At 40.6% G+C, this 23,402-nt stretch overlaps 1 protein-coding gene across 1 annotated transcript; it reads left to right on the top strand.

Moving 5' to 3' along the window:
* Window positions 1-1,209: 1,209 nt before the first annotated feature.
* On the top strand, window positions 1,210-22,772 carry tbx21 (T-box transcription factor 21). The gene is made up of 6 exons (XM_063482590.1): window positions 1,210-2,039; window positions 13,295-13,449; window positions 16,090-16,211; window positions 16,554-16,712; window positions 17,344-17,405; window positions 17,728-22,772. The coding sequence occupies exons 1-6, from the start codon at window positions 1,492-1,494 to the stop codon at window positions 18,545-18,547; spliced, it is 1,866 nt and encodes a 621-aa protein (XP_063338660.1). The 5' UTR covers window positions 1,210-1,491; the 3' UTR covers window positions 18,548-22,772.
* Window positions 22,773-23,402: the final 630 nt, after the last annotated feature.

Below are 23,402 nucleotides of genomic sequence, written 5' to 3'. Positions count from 1 at the left end.
TTTTTAACTGTATTATTCTTAAGATTATTGCTCAAATAATGGGTACAATGTATTTTTATGTACTGGAAATCATTTTTTTAAGTAAAAGATTACAAATATATTTAACATAAAAATAACCCAAAATATTATTTTAAAAAATGTAAAAATATAATCAATTTCCTATAAAATATGATACATTTCACTGGGCTTTATTTTTAAATAATTTCTATAACACAGTGAGCTCTCTGAAGCTGCTAAAACAGCCAGTCTCGTTGTTGATTTTTTTTATGTAAAAAATAATAAAATAAAAAATAAACTTTTACATTTTGACGTGTTTGGTGATTGAGACTGAAAATGAAAATAAAATCGTGTTGCTGATTCAAAATGTGAACTAGTTTATGGTGACAAAAAAACCTGAAACCCTGTGACACAGAGTGAGTAATACTTTAATAGACTTGTTTTTATAAATATATGTTTCAGCTAAATTACAATAAATCACACTCGTTAACGAATAAACTTTAACGTTAGAAAGAAGCACGGTGTGTCGAGCTGGGAGGAGATAAAAGTACATTTTAAGTACTTTTATTCAGTCTTATTAAAAAGTAGAAATACATAAAATTAATAAACTCGTCTTATATGAACCGACTGCACCATTGTTTATTTTATCGCTAAATTAAATGCGAATTTAACGTGTGAGACTTAACATCTGCGAATGATTGTTGCTTTGTCAAAATTATCAGTGTTATTACTCTAATTATTAAAAACCTCTGCAGGCCTTTAATTGAATTCCACCTCTCACTAACTTCATTAAATTATTATTACCTATTTTCTCTTAAACAAAATCATGACAACAGGTTTTAATGTGCGCAAATGAACCAAAAGGCGCAAAAGCATCAGTGACAATTAAAATTAAAATTATAACATTAATTTTTATTTGCTGTCACTTCTAAAACATTTCTGCTGTGTCCATATTTTAATTTTAAAGCAGAAGACTACACTCTACTCTTCTTTTTCCCCAAAGGTCTCTGCGTGCGTGTCTGTCTGTGTGTGTGTGTCTGTGTGTGTGTGTGGGTGTAATCTCGTGTCTCTGCTGAGGGGATGTTCTCTTTCATATCTGGAGCCTATCGCGCCCTCCCCTGCCTCTGACACACCTCCAAAATATGACCACCTACAAAATGTATATATCATAGGTTAGAAAAGCGAGCATGTGTTTGAGTTACTGCTAGCGACTCCACACGTCAAAAAAAGACAAACACCAACTCTGGCAATAATAAAAGTTTATCGATGAACAGACTAATGAGGCGTGAGGGATGTTTTTATATCTGAACCTCTGAGCGGCGGAGACACCGAGTTAAAAATTCATGTCGGTGCGTTTTGAGTCGTAGGTGAGGGCAAGTGACTTAGGCTGAGTTGTTTTTTGGTCTTGGTTTTTATGATTATTATCGTACATGTTTTTACTCAAACGGAGCGCAAACTTATGACATTTGACACAGCCTGGGAGCGGGGCTGCAAATGGGCGGCATAGGTGGCAACCTCTACCTCAGCATGTTGAATGGGACTGAAACGCAAACTTTCGGAAAGAACGCCGACATCAGCAGTCACTTCCACCGCGGCGGCAAGGATCTAGCCGAGTTCAAAATGGGGATTCAGGACGCGAGGTTTTACTACTCGGACTCTGTTCAGAGCGGGCAGGACGCGCTGCCGCTGCCCTACCACTCGGACCAGGCGGTAGGAGGATACGGAGCGCAGCCCGGCAGGTTTTACGCACAGACCCTCAGCAGCTGCCCGTACGGCGGCGTGCGCTCTCCGCCGAGAAGCGGAGCCGGGCAGGCTTACATCCCGACGGCAGGAGACGGGTTTCCCACGGGGGGTAAAGACGTGTACTCCCCTTCTCCGGAGAATTACCCAGCGAGCTTTCAGCACGGGTTTCAGCGGCAGCCTCTCTACCCTTTACCTGGGCTACAGGTGTGCGGGAAGACTCAGGCTCTGCTCAATAACTACCCGCTGTGGGCCAAGTTCCACAAGTTCCAAACCGAGATGATAATCACCAAGCAGGGGAGGTGAGTCTCACAGACAAACAGAAAAAACTACACATTGTTTCCTCCGCTGTCGATTAGCACATTTAATTGAGCAGAGAGGGGGTCACAGAAAGCGTGAATTTCACACCGCTGCCCTTTGGTTTTTACACTTTCTAATTTACTCACTCACCTGTCTTATCTTTACCATGAGCAGCCTCCGCTACGCCACAAGAGCGCACTTCAATTCACGTCTAAAACCAGTTTTATTTTTCTGTTTCCGAGAGTTGAATGGCGGTCGTCTTCCAGCTCTGCAGGACTGTGCAGGCATCACCGCCACGTCTCTGCTCAGGTGACGTGGTTGTTGGGAGTTTTTCTGGGATAATGATCAGAAGGTGCAAAGTTTTGCGCAAAATTTGCCCCATCCGAGCTGTAGCCTACTTAAAGGATGTGAAAGTACGACAGTTTCTAAAGAATTAAGTTTTAAATTTGAAATTTATTAGGGTACGCACAGAAGGCCACTATGTCATTTTACTGAGAGGCATCTGAAATGTATGTTACTATGCAAGGAATTACAACCGAATTAAAAAGTTGTTGAAGAGCCAAACAAACTGCAAAGTGGAGGCTCAGCTGCAGGCTGAGCTGTTCTTTGACCTATAAAGTCTCTTGGGTGCCTTCACTTTATATCAGCACCTCTTCAGCTTACCAAACAGGAAATTTTACAGTTTTTCGAACCATCAGAGAAAGCGCTAATCTTTTTTTTTTTTTTTTAAATGTTACGTAATCTTTTTAACCATCCGTCATTGGCAATAATCGACGTTACAAAACTCAGTTTGGGGGCAAATCAAATTCTTGTTCGTGCAGACAGCGAGGAAGAAATCTAAAACAAGAAACAAAAACAACCCTCATAGCGATACTCTAAGTGGGAAGCTTTAAAAAAAAATGACGATATCGAAATTGTGATTAAAAAAACATGTGGGCTAAAAGCCTCGCACAGGCAGCTCTCTGCAGTGCACACAGCTCATGGCTTGAGAGGGGAAGAGACGGCGCTGCCGGGCCTCTCTTGATAGGTCACCGAGCATTAAGATGCAGTCACGTCGATGAGGATTAATTCACTAATATGCGACACTTGTGTTTGACACAAGGTTTCAGGCCATAGGTTTCTCATGGCTCGGATCCGTGCACGGAAAACAATTGCGCTGTCACGTAATATGACACTGATATTTCCAGTGGCTTCCCTCGGTTTGTCTGCTGAAACTCAAAATTTTTGTATTAAAATGGCTTGAGTAAAAATTCACAAAGTTTACTCAAGCCATTTAATCTATATATCTAAGGTTGTGTGTGTTGTTGTTGTTGCATGTGGCGTTTTGTGGTTTTTTGAAACAGATGAATTTCAGTTTGGTAGGTGCAGCTTATGTTCTTGCAAAATATTCCCCTTTGACCTGCATGGCTTCTTTGCCTTCTGGTTTACTACTGAAAGTTATTCTGAGTGCAGTACACTTACGGTTTTGGGGGTAGGAAATGCTCCTTTTAGATATACTTTTGATATACTTTCTTGCCTTTTATCTGCTAAACCTGATCACAAATTGCACATTTAACTGTTCGCATGCTTCAAAATGGATCGTTTTAGAAATTCCCTTCAATGCCTTGGAAGTCATTTTATGGTGTGCACAGGTTTTGCAGAATTAGCCAATGATTTGGGGACTTTAGTGTTAAAAATGTAATATTTTATTACGTTTTTATCCGTGTGTGTGTGTGTGTGTGTGTGTGTGTGTGTGTGTGTGTGTGTGTGTGTGTGTGTGTGTGTGTGTGTGTGTGTGTGCGTGCGTGCGTCTTCTATTATTTGACGTAGCAATTCCTGGCAGTTTCCTCTGTAGACAAACTCACTGTGGTAAGTAGCATCATATATCAGGTCACGTAATTAAAATGCATGAAGTACACTTTTATTTTGCTCCAGCTAATTTCAGCTTCCCTCAGAGCAAAGAAAAAGTCAAAGACTACCCGCAATAATAATAGGGTCGGTGAGCGCGGAGGTGTTATCCTTCCACATGTGACAAAAAGCAAATTTTCTTGTTGTGCACAAACCACAAACCTCATATTGTGAAAATGTGAAATCCTGACGATGAAAATGTTGTCTGTCTTTTATCTTTACCCCTGTTTCTGACACTCACACTTTTTCGTAACAAAAAAAAGAAAAAATCCTACAAGATTTTGGAGAAGGTGAGCAGAGAAACACTAAAAAAGAAAAAAAAACTTTCAATATCAGAGGCAATATCCTTCTTAAAATTTTCATCTCGGGTTCAGGCTTCCACAATAATTTTGGTGTGATTTTAAGAGAGGAGTCCGGGGGTCTGCAATGTTAATCAAAACCTCGGTATCAGTAGGCGAAAGGGTGAAAGAAACTCTAGAGAAATGAAGTGAAGGGTCAAACATTACTGAAGCTTTAGATGGCCACACTGAGGAGGTGAGGCACCTTTGATGTTCAGGAAGTAAAAGACTAGGTTCTCTTTTTTTCTGCTTTCTTCAGCCTCCACTAGACGGTGGGTGTACAGCCTGACAGATCTCTCAGAAGCTCATGTAGCACACCTGGGCTTTGAAATCTAGACACATTTTCTCGGCCTGTAGCGAAGGGTGGGGGCGAATTCATCTGCACTTCTCATGAGCTAAATTCAGATTCACCTCACTAGCTGATACCATGGCACAGGCTGTCCTCGGCTAAGACGAAGTTTGTGTCAGCGCAACCGTGTCCAAGGGGTCGAACAAATTGTGGTAGAAAATGGGAAAAAGGGGAGATTTTGTGATTTAAAAGAAATCAAATGACTAAATTTGAAAAGAGAAAGTGAAGCTTTCTTCCTTATTCATTTGTTTGACCAGGGATCCTACACCTGTGGTACTCTTGGTGCAGATATGAGTCAAGAAGGCAAACTTTTCCCTGCAGCTGTTTCCAAGAAGTACATGCATTTGTGGGGACTTTTTTTGGGAAACTGCAGTAGAAAGCATCTTCATTTTTTGTTAAAAGGGTTGGGCCGCGTTTGAATTTGAAAGGAAATCACCTCGAAATGTGGCTGTAACGGAACGATCCTCTGGTAGTTTTTAAAGAGGAAATAATTCGCTTTAATTACAGCACATAACTTACAAAGAAAGTCTTGCTCGGCCATGCAGTGTGTGTTCTAGGAAGGAGAAAGTACTGACTAAGTTCTCTGCGTAAAAACACCTTTTAGGGAAATAATGTAAAACTAAAGTTCAGACTCGGAGGAATCATGCTCATCTGCCCTCTCTGCTCCACTGACTGCAAACTGTAAACTGTATCAGTCTGACATCCTGTAGTTTTTCGAGAGGAAACAATCCTCTGATTTATTTTGTTCCCAAGAATAGATGGTGCTGCTGTGTTTTGAGTAGAATGAGCGCTCAGAAACGGTAATCACCGCGTATGATGAGTTTTAGGTTCCTGTATCTGTTCTTATTAAACCGTTCTGGTGCTTTTCTCAGTACAAGATGTTTATTAACACGCAATGAAAATGAAATGTGGTTTTTATTCTTCTAATATACTGCAGCCCATTGGTGAAAATGCTGTATTTCTATGAATTCATCAAATGATTTAGGTAATAACCAGCTTTATTTCCAAAGTAGGCTTCTCATGTTGTGGAAATTATCACTTCACATCACCAAGGAAATAAGAGTGGGTGTCTTTAGAAGGGCAGCTTGCTCTAGAAATTTAAAGAAGTTAATGCTGAAATTAACATATCAGAAAAACATATTTAAGAATTGCATCGCGAGCTGCCTTTTTGGTGAATGTTTGGAAGTCGTATGTATTCGTTTTTGCTCGCATTCTCTCTCTCTCTCTCTCTGAAAGCAGAAGTGGGACTATTTCAAGGTTTTGACAGTATGACCTGTCACTTCCTGTTCAGCTGTTTATGTGTGCCTATGTAGCTTTTCGCAGAAACATCTAGTGCCAATATTTTAGACAGCTATACAAGTACTTCCTCATACCGTGTAATTAAGCTCCTCTTCAAAGTGAGTAATGTCCACCGCATTTGGAGCCTTAGGCTTATTACTGACACACTTGACATATTTTTTTTTAACTTTATAGCTCTATATTTGATCCCCAAGAAGTTTGATTAAAAAAAATACTGTTACTAATTGAACATAAAGATAGGCTGCTAACTGGTTGTGGGACTAATTAGATAAAGAAATATAAACTGTATCTACTTCCCTGTTTGTTTTCTATTGCTGACAAGTTCATTGTTAACAATGATTTGATTACACTGTTATAAATGGTCTGTATACTGATAAATACTAATATATACATTGATCAGCCACAACATTACAACCGCTGATAGGTGAAGTCAGTATCACTATTCACTGCGATGCTACTTTGCGACTTGGCATAATGGCACATACCACACACCTAAACGTTATCGCAGATGCTCCCTGATGGCTGCAGCCTCCCTCTGCAGGATAATCCAAAAACTCCTCAGGAATGGCACGAAGAAGACAACACCGAACCCGGAGCATTGACTGATCTCCAAACATGTGGTTTTTTTTTTCAATTATACATTCCCGATCTGAGAAGTTAAGCTAATGTCAAAACACGGTAAACCTGCATTTCTTATAATGGCCAACAGGGGGCTACTCAGTTCGATTATACCGAGGTCTTTTAAAAAATGACTTTACTACTCATTTGACCTCTGACCTCAGCGAAAATGTGCCTTTAATTTTATCACTTTAATCGCTAATGCAGTGTTATGTTCTTTTAAAGTGTGGTCCCTTTTAGAGTGAAATAGATGATAAAGCTGGATGTGCTCGGGCGTGGCTACATTTATCTTCTCTGTACAGTGTGTGGTTATAATGTTGTGGCTGATAGGATCTTTACCAGACTGTTTGATTGTTATCCAAAAGCTACTGAAAGAAACATTAGCGAGGCCCTCAACTAAACAAGCATACAAGCATAAACAAGCACACACCAGTACACCAACCCCAACAAATGGGAATTAATGTGCTCCTGAAATTTGTTCCTAATTCCTCACTGTGGAAACGAATGGCCTTGTGTCTTGTTTCATACACAAGAAGCTGGATGTGTTGGAAAGCAGACTAAACTACAACTGGTTTTAGTCTGTCCGCAGACTTTGTTTATGATAAAAATCCAGATTAACAGCAGCATTATCCTTTATGAGGTCTGAAGCATGAAGTCCACAGTATCAGGTGACTACCCCTGACTACTACCCCCCAAAATGGACATTTCAGCACTTATAGTGGCTGAATTCCTCTGCCATAAGTCAATACACAAACAAGGGTGTCCATGTGCTAAAGAGTCCTTGTGTCCGGCAGCAGCTGTAGACTGGCATGTTTTCGTCACAGATGATCAAGCGTACGCGCGGTGACAAAAACTGGACCTGAACTCCTGTCCAGATGAATCAGCGGGTGCGCTCGTGTGGAAAAGTCTTCTCCCTGGTGAATACCCAGTTCCTCTTCTCCGCTCAAGCTACTGCCTCGCATCCCCAGGACAAAACCCCCACCCTTCCCCACCCCACCCCTCCTCTCCTCTCCCTCCTTCCCTCTCTTCACTCCACCCTCTGCTCTTTCCTTTTCCCTTTCTCCAACCTCCGTTTCCCCCCCACAGTTTCCCCTCCCGCGCCCTCCCATTCCTCGCTCTCCAACATCCACACAGTTTATTTTGATTTTTTTTTTTTTTTAAATGTCACTGTCTCTATATTAGTGGCTGGTTCACCACACTCATCTTCTTCTATGGTATTTTGCCTTAAAAACGACTACAGTTATGACTCTTCATGTTCGTACACGGCGTGCTCAGAAATAGACATTTGCCGTTACTGCCAAGTTTCTATAATTCAGTGGCACGCTGGCAGGTTTATTAGTTAGTCTGTCTGGTAGCTGGGTAACTGAAATTTGAGATTTCCTATTGTGTTAAAGCGACTTCATGTGTCTGTGTATCATCATTTTCCAAACTGCAACAGACAGAGGTGCTTTCCTTGTGACTGTATCTGCCATGTAAAAGTAAAATCATGTTTGTGTGACACTCTAGACATGACAGCTACCGTGCCCTTAATTACCACAACGCCACCACACTGAAAATAACTGCACACTATCATGTATGTATGTAGTGCTTTTCAGCGTCTCTGAGTGAACTTTGAACACAAAGAGCCTCCCACACATGCAAATACCCCTCTGTGTTGTGTTTTCTTTGGTTTCTCCCCTTCTCAAGTTCTGATTTCCTATAAAAGGCTCTACTATAAGTAAACTGATAATATGAATGGGGCAAAAAAAAAAATTATAACAATTCCACTTCTTTCTAGATTACTCTCACTCAGTGTAGGTGGATCAATCCATTCATGAGCTCAACAGCCAAGTTTCTGTTTTCACTTGTATTAAATACTGCTGCGGAAGAAGAGCCCTTTCACCTGTTCTTTGCGAGCCACTAAAGAGCTGCTGCCACGATTGTGTTTCACCGAGAACTATGATTGATTGTTAAACTGGACTCGCCATGTAGCCAGAAAACCCCAACTGGGACGGTTCAGCGTAGGGTTTTGTCTTACTAGTGAGCAAGGAGGGCGTGTGTGTGCGAGTGTGTGTGCTGCCGTCTTAAAGAGCCAGCAGTCAAGGAGACAAACCGGAAAACATTTGATCATCTGAACTTTTTCTTTACATGAATTAAGGAAAAGTCCAGCTTTTGCCGTTCTTTTTATAATTAATAGAGATGTGTTTTTGAAAACTGGACATAAAGTTTGCATTTATATATCCAAATTTAAAGTAAAGTACCCTTAGTCTACAAATCAATGCAAATGCGAATTACCACGATTTTTGTAGTAATTTTAACCCTTCAGGATTGTTATTAAACTGTATGGGTACATATGTGAGCATTACAGAGCCCCCTAAGGGTCACATCAGGAATTTATTCAAGACTTCTTTTGCACTACCCGAAAATAACTTTTGCATTTCCTCTGATTCATAAAGAAATGCTGAGCTGTATTATGATACACACACTGCCGTTGGCTGTGGCCACAGCCAGCCTGCATACCCTCAGCTGTGGCTGCTCAGTTGCAAGTCTGTAGCCTTACAGTCAGAAAGATAACCAGAGGAGCTGGTGTACCAGTTTGCTCATTGACCACTGCCAAAGCTGATTTGGAGCTGCAGCTGTGCTCACAGCCAGTGGCTGTATGTTGCAGCTCAGCCTTTTGAGAGGTCTAATGAGCAATAAATGCATAATGTGAAACATCACATCATCTGTGCTTTCTCTCTGCAGAGCATTCCCATAAACCAGTGAACCCAAACCGGGAGCTCGAGTAGCCCAGGGGGTGCAATTGCCAGGGGGGTAATTGGAAAGCTGCTAATCTGAAAAGAAACAGTAGAAATTACGGTTTAATTAAAGTAATTTCATTCATTGTAACAAGAAATTTAACAAATAGTTGATACCGCTAGCTAAGAATATGGCTAACAGCTAAAAATGTTCAGTAACGGTATGGAAAAACAGATTAAAATGATAAACACTTAAAATAAAGCTCGAAAAAGTTATTAATAAAAGTCTGCAGAAAGAAAGTTGCCCCCCCCCTCACTTTTTTTTTACCACAAACAATATGGTTCTTTTTGGCCTCACACAATTGCTCTTATTTTAAACATAACATATGCACCGTGTAAATAGATAGAACTGTCTATTTTTTATTAATAGATTGGGCTATTTCCTAACAGCAGTGAATTACTGGTTAGAACAGTAAGTCAGTAGTTGGGATAAATGAATGTCATACTGTGGTTCACTAAGCATAATCGTAACAATCATTAAGAGTGAATCGATTATTCAAAACTGGCTGAATAATTTTTTATAAAGTTTTGAATAATCGATTCACTTAACGATTATGCTCAGCTGTCAGTTATGCTTAGTGAACCACAGTATCACAGCTTTTAGTTATTTACAGTTATTTCTAGCACTGCTGCTCATTTTGTATATTATACAGTTTAAACACAGAGTAAAGTGCCCCATCGTAATACCATGTGACAAATGTAAAAGTAATTTTATGCATCTCTTAATTTCCCGTACAAACGATGTACACAGATTCAGGCTACACGCATGAAATCCTCATCAGCACAGACGGGCCCCCGGGCTGTCGCTAACAGTAGCCTCTAACTCATTGTCTCGTTACACACCTGTCTTGTTTTTGCACCCCTAAATCACCCGGCTGCTTCAGGGGGGGACAAGCTGATTTTAGATGAGGTCAGTTTCGATCGAGAAGAGATAACAGGTTTTGTAGTTTACCAAAACGATGCTGCCAACATGTAGTGTCATGTTCTCGGCACATACTTTAACTGACTGAATTATATTTAGGCTATATGTCTAACTTTCATTTCTAACGTGTGTGTGTGTGTGCGCACAGTGTGCGCAGTGTGCGGTGATCAAATAGACATGAGACCTTATCTATCTTTTCCACCCACATCAAAATGTTTTAGACAAGAAAGTAAAGGGTGTTTCTCGAAGAGCTATTTTTTCTGTTTTTGTGCGCACTTTGCCCTCTTAAAGTGACTACGACATGCTTTTCATATAACTCATTATAACCATCTATACTTTTACACACTTTCAGCTCCTTTTTAGGCAAATCTATTATTTGAAGAAAAATAGACAAAGGCATGTTTTTATTCTATTTACATTTGTAGGTTTAAAAACACTCGTGTGCTTTTAATACCGAACAAATCAAAGTGGCAGGGGTGGGCAGCGGGAGCTGAATGTCAGTCATTACAAATGCTCCATAGCCTGAGGAGCTTTTAGCTGGGCCAGATGTCAAACACGATGCCTTTATTTACACCAGCTACACTCTGGTGACCTCATATGGACCCAGAGTTCATCGCAGGGGTATTTATAAGCATGCTATGGCACAAAAGAGACAGAAATGAATGAACATGAGATTTGGTGGCATTATCAGGAAAAGCTCAGGTCTTCCTTTAAATCACTGAGTTTCTGTAATGATAAAACAAATGAGATCATTTTTTGTACGTAGTGATCTTTAGGGGCAGGTGAGTTGTGAGGCAAATTTTTAGTCATTATATCTCCAGAAGCGGCAATTTCAGTCTCTTGAAGGACTCTGTGGTTCAGTCTGAAATTTCTCAGTAATGATTTGGTTTTATAGAGAAGCTCAAGGTCACGAGTGGCCACATCCTACGGAGTTCTGCAATATGTTAATGCAATCTTTCCTAAAATTTACATATCGCTAGACTGTCTTCCTCTAAAAAAGATTAGGTTTTTGTGAACTGTTATTCACACCTTTATTTTCATGTTAATGTTTAACACAAACCACAAGCTTTTCCTAAACCTAACCAAATAAATCCGTAATAGTAATTAGTAAATAGAGATGAGATTCAAACTCCAGGCTTCTTTAAAGTTTTCATGCCACCTCTTCTGAATCTGCACGCTAATATGATGTCAGTCAGTCATTTGCTAGATGGCATTTCAGAAACACCTACATGAGTCATTTCAGATGCTTGCAGCGTACAGCTAATATCACCATTTAGTTTGAGCATTTCTTCAGTCTCATAATATTAAAGGGCATTCTCAGTTAAATCTCAAGGAAATAAGTTTTCTGCTTAATAACATTTGCTCACAAAAACGTTGCAAGCAGCACATCTTTGCTATCTATAGTCTACTTTTAGCACCTCATCAAGTCAACTATTATTACAAGCAACAAAGCAGAGGACAGGCCTCTAACGTGGCTGTGAAAGGGGTCTTTTCCTAAAGCTCACCAAGCCGTGTTGATGTCTAACTTAACCAGGAAATAATATGAACCTAGGTGGGGAGAAAAAATAAAAGCCTTGTAGATTAAATCTCCATCAAACTTTTTCTCACCTATCAGTCATTTGGGAAAATGAATATTAAGGGACATGATTGTCCAACTAATTTCCCTTAAGCGGATTTCCCCCAGAGAATGACTAACATTTGTGTGTTACATGTTGCGCTATAATGTAAAGTGTAAACTACAACTCATTAAGGTTAGTAACTCTGAATCACTACAGTAAGTGTTTCGTGTCGACATGCACTCCGGATATTTGGCGCACACGTGAATGTCAGCAGGGTTTATCTGCCGTTGTGTGTTTGTAGTTTTGTGTATTCAGAGTCCATTTCTTATATGTTTGCGTGTGTGTCTTTAATTCCATTTAACCCAGCTTCTCCCTCTCCGTTCCCGGGTCGTCCAGCTAGGGGACAACCTGACCTCCCAGTTACCTCGTCTCACTGGAGTGATCAAAACGGGTTGAACATGTAAAGCCCCAGCAATCGAGAGCATCTTCTGGGGCATCTTTTATTGAAAGCAGCATTAAATATTGAGCTCAAGTGTCAGCCGTCCTCTCCACCTCTCATGACTCCTTTAGCTGCTTAGGAAACCGAGGATTACAGTTTGAAAGGCCAAACATGAATCATCTCAACAGCTTATGTACATACACTGTTCAGAAAATTTACAATAGTTCAGTTTTCAACAACAGATTATTTTAATGGAATGCATAATTTTTAGAGGCTATGTGATTCAAAAGAGAGAAATGTCAGTTGTTTCTGACAACTGAACTTATTTTGTACTGTTTTCTGTTACATAAAGTTTCATGCAATGATGTCAGTGTATATGCATGTAATCAACAGGCATCAGGGTCTACTTTCCACTCTCAGCTCTGTATGTCCACCTGCTGTTCAAATCTCATGTTTGTGAGAATAAAGCTGACTTAAAGCAAGAGGAGCTAAAGTGGCTTGTTTTAGACAGAGGATGAACTAACGGTCTACACCAATAAAGCTGATTTTGAATAGTGATCCAAGTTACTGGAGTCCAAATTTTAATATTTGGAAATATAACATAAACCTTTTATACGGAATAAAAACTAATCTCCTGTTTTTTCAACACACTAACCATGTGCAGGGCTAATATGGATAAAGTGTAATATGGGTTTCAGTCACTACTCACATGCACATTATTTAAAAACTCAGGGGCAGCAGACTGACATGGCTGCTTTCTGTTAACTTTGAAGACAGATATCTTTGCTGGATAGACATTTTCTATTATAGATAGATGTGTTTAACATTGAGATCTGTCAGCACTTTGATGCATTTTGTAACTGTCATCAGAATAATCGTGATAACAAAAGAAGTCATAACCTCTCGAGATTTTATCTGCTTCTCTGTGCACCTTGGACGTGGGCGTAGTTGATCCATAAACCTCTACTGTTTCCACAAAATATGGAGCTACAGTATGTGAACAAAGGTATAAACAACGTTTTTGGGTTGTTGTTTTTTTAACAAATAAATTTCTCTTATGTTTCTCCAGGAGGATGTTCCCCTTTCTGAGCTTCAATATCAGTGTCCTGGATCCTACTGCCCACTATAACGTCTATGTGGACGTCGTTCTAGCTGATCAGCACCACTGGAGATACCAGGGCGGCAAGTGGGTCCAGTGTGGGAAAGCAGAAGGGAACATGCCAGGTACACTGAAACTATAGTACAGAATGTAAAACCCTGGGGCTGCCTTTATGACTGTTAGAAACCAAGATTTGGTCCGCTGATCAAACAACTACATTTACATTCACAAATACTAAAAAAAGAAGAAAAAAAGAGTGCTGCAGCGTCTATTGAAAAAGACTTTGAACACACTGATAAAACGATAAGCGACTAAGATTATAACTTTTATATATAACAGATGTAAAAATGCAAAAGGATATAAAAGGAATGACGTACACCACCAAAGTAATTGTTCTTTACTTGACTGATTTCACTTAAAATGCTTTATATTAACTCCACTATAGTTAAAACCTTAAAATAAACTGTTTCATTATATCAAAGGAACGTAGTTGGATTAGCATTTGCACTGATACATACATAAATGCATGTAATATAATGAAACCGGCTATTCTGGATGACAAATATTGCAATTTTGGATTCATGAGTTTTACTAGTACTCCTAATACGTAAGAACAGCTCTTCTACCTGTGAAAAAAAGTGTCTACTACTCATTGAAAATAGCCATTTTCTTCTCATCGTGCATTTACCACCAGTAGCCGGTAAACAGCTCAAACCCACAATCTTCCTGGGGCTTCCTGCACTAGATTCTAATGCGAAGCTTATGATTTAAACCCGCCATCAAAAATAAACCTGGGTCAGTCAAGCAGGAGACTTCACTCAGTGTGCTGCCTGGAAGAGCCTGAGGAAGTGGTTTATTTAGCAGTATTGTAGCAAACCTAGATGCATACAGTAGGGAAACCAAAACGTGCATTAAGATGCACACTTGGTCTGAGAGGTTTTCAGTCAGCAGCTTCACAACATGTTTTGCAATTTTTCAAAGATTGCCTGATCTTCCTTGGTTTAAGGAGCTATAATAACTGACTTAAACAGGAATTTGTTTCACTCAGTTTAAACTTAAAATCTCCAACGTGTTGAGCCGAGACGAATCCTAAAAACCTATTTACTTACCAGAAAAATACAGTCAAACATTTTTAAGACGCGGAAAATTTGTACTTTGGAAATTTGGAGTATTTTTTTTAGTCAGCCTCCATCTACAAAGTACGACAATTAAATCTTTAGGAATATTATGCCATCTTTAACCCCTCTTTAAACCCACTAAAAACATGTCCAGTAATTTGATCACTTTGAATATGACTAACAATTACACTCACAGTTTCTCCAGCACCTATCAAAGCTCTCTGGGTCCCGCTTTGATCTTCCGTGGCATCCAAGAGTGTCTGAATTACTCACCAGATGTACCTCCAATCGTGCTTCTCCCCAAGAATCTCGTTATACATCAGAGTTCATTTCAGCCACTTCTCTCGTCTTTTCTTGTAAAGACGTGTTCAACGTCAAGCATAGAAATAATTATTTAACACGTTACATTTACATTTCTACGCCCTGTTCTCTCCACAACCTTTCATTCAGTATTTCCTCCTGTTCACACTTCAGAAAAAAAAAGAAAAAACTAAGCATAACAATAGCAAGTTAACCGAGATTTCATTTTATGTGTGATTGATGATAGACAAACCACAAATATATAAATGAGAGAAACTGCAAGGTGCTGTCACACATATGCCAGGTGTTGTGGAAAGGTGACTGCTGATGTGCTACAGTTGTGGAATTTGTGGTGAAACAACTTCACTCAATTAGATTTAATATTACCCTTATGTGGTGTGCAAAAATAAGGTTAGCAGGTCGTTGTGGTAATGTTGTGAGAAATCTTGGCTGCTCTAGGAATATATTAAAATATTAAAGGAAGGAAAACAAAGCCATCCCAGTTTGCAGGGGAAATACCTGATGGAAAAGTGGCGTTTTAAGAAGTTTTTCATCTTCCCTTGTATTAAACTGAAGTGGCCTACAGACAGTAACTTATTATTAATATCCATTAACTTTTGTGCCATAAATATTATGTAGTGCTTGCTGATGATTTGCAGAAAATATCATTTTTAATCGCATCAAATTCAACTTGAATTCATGTAAATCTCTATAAAATTGACTTTAGATCAGATAATATTTTAAGTCCTTAAGCCAGAGTTATTTTTTGTAAATTTACACCTGAGGGGCTCCAGCAAAATGTTGTTTCCCTCTGCCTAATCAGCAAAACAGAAAGTGAATCGCAGCATTTTAAAAATGACTCAGAAAACACTGATATTACTGAAACTGTCCTAAAAAGTCTCATTTCAAAATTTACCAAATTCGATGCTACAGAAATGAAGCATGTCACGCTGCACCTGTTTTAGTCATAGTGTTAGCGGCAGGTTGCATTTTGAAACTGCCCGGTCTCAGCGCATTGATCGTCTGGGTTAACAGGTGGAGGATTCATGGAAAAGCCGCTCAGTTATGGGAAGAATCCTAATCACAGTTAGTCTGTTCATTACTGAGAGCTTTAAAAAAAAAACAAAAAAAAAAACAACTGAATAAAACACAGCTGTAAAGGAAATGGTGCAGAAGAGAAAAAGTGAGTATCAAAGCAAAACTCGCTGCAGCACGATATTCCTGTTCTCTTGTTTTTGTGATAGTTTGAAGCCAAAACTGTGAAAATAAATAAATAAAATGTAAAATTGCGTGCAGCCCTGATTCATAACTACATGCGCGGCTCACGATGTGCTTTGGTGGTTGCAGGGAACAGGATGTACATGCACCCCGACTCTCCCAACACAGGAGCTCACTGGATGAGACAAGAGGTGTCGTTTAGCAAGCTCAAGCTCACCAACAACAAGGGAAGCACCAACAATGTGGCACAGGTACCGTGCTTTTGCCTCTTATCTGCTTTCTATCTACAAATCTGTCTCTGAATATGCTCGCATGGTCAGTGAGTGGCTGAAACATATCGATGAATGCAATAACTGTCACCTTCTGCTTATATTTTACACTACTCTAATCATTTCCTTTCCTATTCTTGATATATGAAAACATTAACCACATTATGAGTGTCACGATGGAAACCATCTGCAAACACGCAATTTCTGCCTGCTCATTTCCTGCCTTTATTTTTCTCGCTTATCGGTAAAATAAAGGTATCTTTGTTTCCTGCTCTTAATCTGTGGCAGCCAAATGACCATAATATTACATCTCCCTGTCTCCAGATGATAGTTCTCCAGTCCCTCCATAAATACCAGCCTCGTCTTCACATCGTGCAGGTAAAGGAGGATGGCACAGAGGACCCCTTCCTCTCTTCTAAAGCTCAGACGTTCATCTTCCCGGAGACTCAGTTCATCGCTGTTACTGCTTATCAAAATGCAGATGTAAGTCACCTCAGACACATAGATGAAGATGAGATTTGTATGCTTTAAAAATATGTTTTAAGGTGTGAACCGCAGCCTGTGTTGCAGACCACTGACATTCTATTCTACCATGTTTGCATATTTATTGTATTGTATTTGGCAACAACCTTCCACAACCGGCCCACAAAAACACCTCTTATAACTTCCATTGCACAGCTTTAATGATGTTGAGAGATCAATGATTCATGCCAGCGACATGTTTTACTGATTTATGCATGCATGCATCAAAAATGCATACACACCAACTTACATTTCTGCAGCCTTCAAGCTAAGAGTCGCTTCACCTCGGCTGACCTGAGCACCGTAGCTCACATCTCTCTTGTGTACGGTGTATTTTTCACAGCTGTTCAAGTAAACTGTGGAAGAGTTACTCCATGCAAGATGCACTCTCCCAGTTTTACATTTGTGTTCCTCCCCTCTGCAGTTTTTAAGATGAAATCTTTCCAATAAGAGATAAAACTGCACGGTAGCCTCATTAATTATTAGTCGGTGACCTCTCTTTCTGCGCTCTTGTTTCTTCTATGTGGTTGCTCACTCCTCTTTTTTCCTTTGCCTACGTTCTCTCATTGCCCTCCTCTTATTCCCTACACAGATCACTCAGCTGAAAATAGACCATAACCCGTTCGCTAAAGGTTTCCGTGACAATTATGACACGTAAGTAATTTCAAAAATGTCTGTATTTACAAAAAGCAAATCCTCTTCTGTTCTCAGTGTGAACCCTGCGTTTTCTCAGCATTAATAATGAGACTGGGTCACTGCTGGCACTTGAATGCCCTGAGTGCTCGTGTCAGCCTTTTAATATTGGAAAAGATGCAATTACTTGCTGCTGCTGAGCATGCTGCAGTGAAAGGGTGTGAGGGGCTGTGAGATGTTTGATAGTTGTTTGAGGTTTGGGCAGGAAATAACACCTTCTTTTTTTCCTCTTCTTCTCACACTCGCTTCTCTTCCCCTCCTCCTCCTCCTCCCTTCTGCCTAGGCTGTATGCTCCTCCCGACTCTGATCGCCTCACCCCCTCCCCTACAGAGGGCCAGCAGCTGCTGCCAGGGAGCTGCTACCCCCAAGGCTACCTCTCTGAACAGTACATGAGCCCCCTGCCCCAGAGCCGCTTCTATGGCCGCGAGCACATTGGTATGGGCCAGCAGCACAAAGACCCATCCGCAAGCCCCGGTCCCCACAGCCGCTGGTACCTGACACCTCAGCAAGGCGTGGCCCCAAATCGGCTTGACTTCACTTCCTCCTATGAGGGGGACTTCTCTGGAAATGGTTTCTACAAGCCCTTCCCCTTGCAGACATCTGCTCACCATGCTCTCAGCTACTATTCAGATCATCCTTTTGCATCTACGAGCGTGTCTGTATCGGGAGCCGCCTCAGCAGGTTGGAGCGCCAGCCGGCCCACCCCACAGTACCTCGGTCACCCCACTAAATCCGGCCCTACTCTTGGGTGGTTTAGACCCATATCATCCTCCTCTTCCTCCTCCTCATCTTCTACATCCCCTGGGAACCCCAGGCTGCACCCTCCTCCACTCCTGGACTCTTTTCAGCCGCCCTTGCTGCAGGACAAGCCCAAAGACACTGTGGGCGTAGTGCAAGAGGAGCCTTGGCTCGAACCACCTTCCGTGAAATCAGCGGACTCGGTCGACTCTGGTCTATTTGAGGGAGGTGTGGGTGAAAACAAGAAGAGGAGGGTGTCGCCCTATACGTCCAGCACTGAAAACTCCCCACCCCCGCGCAGTGGAGAGGTCTGTGAAAAAGACAGCAACAGCGATGCAGACTATTATGGTTATTACACCCACTGAAGATCTCGCACATTATCATGGTTGCCACAGTGTCTCCAAACACCTTCCCACACTGCCCTCATTGACACATTTACTGTCTGTCCAGGATAACGATGAAGGGCTGGAACAGTCTCTGGTTTTGCTACAGACAAACTGCAGAACGTAGAGAAGGACAGTGACCAGCCCCTCGAAGTGTCAGACGACTACAGGAACTTTCAAAGTTAGTGTCAAGGTTGGCGTCGAACAGAGTAGAAGTGACTGGAACGCTGGCCTAAAGTGACATAAACACCAAACAGACATAAAGACCTGTGGCTTAGGCCTTTGAAACATCTGGAGATTTGTAAAAAAAAAAACAACGAAACAAAAAAAAAAGATGTGCATATCTGCTTGCTGACAGACGCCTGCAGCAATTGTCTGTTCTTTCTGCATCAAACACTCTCACCATGTCTCCTTTGGTCTCATCTACGTCAGTTCTCACCTTCAACCATTCACACATCTTTGCAATATGTTCACGTTCATTTCCCATGACGATTCTGAGCAGAAATTATGGCTTTTCACACAGTGTCCTCTATCTAATTAGTGCAACACCCCCTAGTGGCCACAGTGAAGCGCTGTAGGCCATGGAGTGACAGCAGGCTTGTGTTCTAGAAGGGGAACCTTCCTCATACATATTAGGCCAACATTTTCTGTGTGTTCCTCTACATCTGCCAAGATTTTTCCAACCACAGCAAAAATCACAAGTCCACACGACTCCAGGCAATCCAACATATCTTACTGGTTTGAAAGCAAAGCTGTTTGAGTAATATTTAATGTTAAAAGTTATTAAATTTATTGTGACACCTCTTTGTACTTTACTGTAACCCTGTATGCCACTCTAAGTCCAAACCCAGACGCAGGTAATACAGAACCACCTTCATCAATTTCAGTAACTGTCGTAGTCAGGTTTTAATCAAAACTGATCAACCCACCAGGATGTGGTTCACTTTGTCAAACATTAGTAAGCTAAATTTTGGGGGGAGTATTATAAAAGAGTTTGTGCTTTTGAATCTGTCAGTCACATCTGCACTACCCACAGTTCATTTCCTAGTTGTTGGATTCCTCAATTAAGATGGAGATGTTTTCTGTCCTGTATTGTTTTCTCACTGTACACTGACTCCCAGTTAACAAAATTCTCCAATTTGAGGAATTCCTGCTGATGCAAACACTGTTTTGTGGGTTTCGCAGGATGTAGCAGCAGAGATCTGCATGGTTTACAAAGTGTTGTACTGACTCTGGCTGAATTTTTCACATGAGTTCATTTGGGATGGTGCTTGTGATTTCTATTGAGTTTGCAGTGTGCATCTTGGTCTTAAAGCAAGATACTGCCCTCTCAATGCACTGTGAAGCAATATTCTAATAAGTGGGGCCATATTGTGTCTGTAGCATGCTCATGGGAACACATATTGTAGGGTATTTCCAATCGGTTCAAATTATTCCCCTGAAACCAATCAACACAACAGTGCCATCAAGGTTTTTGGTTTAAATGATACCAGAAACTGCATTATGGCTTATGTTGCATATTGGAAAAACCTCAAAGGTACATAAGCATTAAACTCTTTATGTTTAACTAAACAAATTGCCATGTTTTCCGTATAACAGTGTCATAATCTTGAGGATCTGGGTTAATTTAATAGCTCCAAGTTTTGGTATTTGTTTAAATATAGAAATAAAGATATCGGTGCGCACATGTAGGCTTTCAAAGTAATACATTTGTTAAGATTCTTTAAGTTTCACTTCCATACAAATGGGCATTTTTTATGTGAAGTGATGAATCTGAACATCAGATTTGGTTTTGAAAGTTACTGAAATTGCTGGACACAGCACTCCTTCGATCTGATGTGTGATGGGCATGTAGGAGGAGGGAGTTTCCAAGGCGTTCTGACTGTTCTAAAGAAGCATACCAAGAACTTTTAAGCGTGAAGCTAGTCCTTACCTCGCAATGTGTCGACGTTGCATCAGTCAGAAAAGTCCCTCGCTGCAATCATAGCGTCACAATCCAGAAAATTATTGCAGTTTTTATAGATAATATGAAAGAAAAGTGGCACCATGTTCGCATTAAGGGAAGTTTGTAGCAAATTATTCGGTATCAGTTTGTTTTCAGCAGCAGTTTTGCAGCTGCAACGGTTTGTCATAGCATCTGGAAAATCCCTCCATTTTAATCAGTTCCGTCAACATCACATTTTTTGTTTTAGCTTTTGGGCGATTTAGAAGCACTGATGAGTGATTTCAGCAAGGCTAAACTTTTCAGCAGCAGATTTACACAAACCCAGCTGCACCCTACTTTGCTTGGATTAAAAAATATATATGGCAAAGGCCGAGCACCCTGCTTCATTCAGCTGACTTCAAAATGCTCCTATCCACACATGGCTACAGCCCACAATCAATAACAGCACTGATATTGATGAAACAGGACTGGGTGAGGGGAAACGTGAGCGCTTAATCCACACAGCAGACATTTAGTGTGCTCCAAAATTCTAAATGAGAATTTGTATTGTTGCCTCAGTAGTAAGACTGGGGATTCTTGCTGTAGTTCTCCAGGTTTTCCTCAATCTGCTGCCATAAATTGGAGTAGACCCCTAAAGTGGGTCATAGAGGATGACCACACGCACCTGTACTAAAAGAGACAAGGTGCTGTCACCTTCAGACCACAATAAACAGGAAGCACAAAGTGACCAGACAGACACTCTGAATTTCCCCCCTAGTCTTTGGGCCTATCATGTGGTGACGCCAGCTGACAGAGGCCCGGCTCCCACCCTGGTGACAGAAATGAAGAGTGAGGCACCAGTCGGCGCTGATCAGAGGTCTGCTCCTCATTCCTCACTAGGTGTGCTAATGGCCTCAGACAACACTAGGGGCGACAGGCAGATTTTCAGATTTTCTTCACCTTCAGACAGCACCTGGCCGACTACATGCAGAAGCTGGTTAACCCTAATCAGCACCTAATCAAGTTTTATATTTCCCAAAATCCAGGCCAATTCTTTCACACGAGCCAAGCTTGACTGTAAAATAATCAAATGAGGCCGACGCTGAGTTTTGTGTAAATCATGTTTAACTGATGCAAAAAAAAAAAAAATGCACTACAAGAGACTTTGAAACATGCATATAGATTATATATATATGCATGTTTGGCAAACTTACAGCAAAATGTGCTTTCCTTGTGGACTGTATTGGGACATAAATGTCTGCAGAAACAGTTGAATTAGTTGATAATAAAATCTAAAATCATCATTATTAGTTAGATGAGTTGGACTCCTGACTTGATATGCTTTCTTTCTCAGGAGACATGCCGCTGTATAAGTGTGGATGTAAAAAATGAGATCATTTTTAAGGTGATTAATGTCCCTGGGAGCACCTTTGCTTCCTTTGCTTTTCCTAATGTGACTGTGAAAAGGCCTGTTGCTGTATAAATCCTGCCTTTGACCCCTGAATTTTATTGGATCCACCGGATCTCATAAACAATAATAAACACATAACGTTCAAGAACAAATCGTCCCTTAACCAGGACATTTACAAAACTAAACTCAGTGGTTACGAAGAGCTAAAACCTGAATCGGTATGAACTGAAGAAAAAGTAGCTTTTGTAGCATTTCCAAAAGATGTAGTATTTAATGTTTTTGTTGACATCTGTCAGAAAAAGGGTGCCTCTCACATTAACAAAGCTGTACAATCGCCAGTTCATATTTTAAGTGCAATTAATAGAACAAAAATTAGTTTAGATTTCAGGATGTTGTGGCGAGAACAACGAGAGAAGAGTTTTATGTTGACAGTTTGAGTTATGGAGCTCTTGTTAATATAGTACACTGAATGCTACTGCACCACATGAGTGTATGATCTCACATCAAACAGCAGAGAAATGCTTTCAGATGGCTCAGGAAAGACCCCTGCTGGATACTGCAAATATTACAACCAGCTTCACCCTGACCTCTGGTGTTGGACCACTCATACCTCCGTTTCCCCTCAGTCTGCATTCACCTTGAAAGCACAATTCTCTTAATGTTTGGAAACTATAGTTCCAGAAATGTTACTGTAATGCAATGGCGTGAAGGATGGAGCTCAGACAACTCAAGCAACAAGCATGTAAATTTTTGGGTGTGACCCCTGTACACTGAACCGATCCTCCTTTATTTAAGAGCTTTTGAACTGCAATACAGGAAGAAATAAGAAAGATTTCTGCTAGGGAAATGGAAATTCTTATTTATTAAATGTCGAATAGGTTTATTGTAAATGTTTTTTAATTGATTAAAATTAAAGCTTATACATGAACAGTCTCTGCCGTGTTGATGTTGTCCTTTTATTCAACTGATGCAGCAACTTTTTGGGGACAGTGTAACCCATGTTTTTGGTCGTTGTCATTTACAAACTTCCCTTAAATGCAGAACAATAATGAATTATGTACTTCACAAAAGAAGAGACGTTAATTAAATTTGGCTGTGCAGAATAGGCCGACTTTAGGATGCCGCGTTCAAAGAACATAAGTAAGCGGCTAACATCATTTATCACAGGAAACCAATGACAATAAATAAAAAGATCTCTTTCACACCCCTCCAACTGTTTGTTTAATGACCTTGGTTTCAGTGTTAGAGGTAGCATTAGTGTTCGGTTAGGGCATTGGTCCCCAACTCCCGGGCCATTGGCCCATACCGGTCCGTGAGTCGTTTGGTACCGGGCCGCGAGAGTTGATGCTCGGGTGTGAAATTCATGGTTTTCAGGGTTTTTATTGTTAACTCGGTTTCCCTGGGTCTTTTCCCGTGTTGTAGTTGTGTGTCTTATTTTGAAAGAAATATTTAAACGTTACCATAGCGACCAGAGAGCATTAAGGGGCAGAGAGGAGGATGTT

Source organism: Pelmatolapia mariae, linkage group LG8 (assembly GCF_036321145.2).
Source record: "Pelmatolapia mariae isolate MD_Pm_ZW linkage group LG8, Pm_UMD_F_2, whole genome shotgun sequence".
Taxonomy (NCBI): domain Eukaryota; kingdom Metazoa; phylum Chordata; class Actinopteri; order Cichliformes; family Cichlidae; genus Pelmatolapia; species Pelmatolapia mariae.
This window is presented reverse-complemented; position numbering and strand designations above follow the sequence as displayed.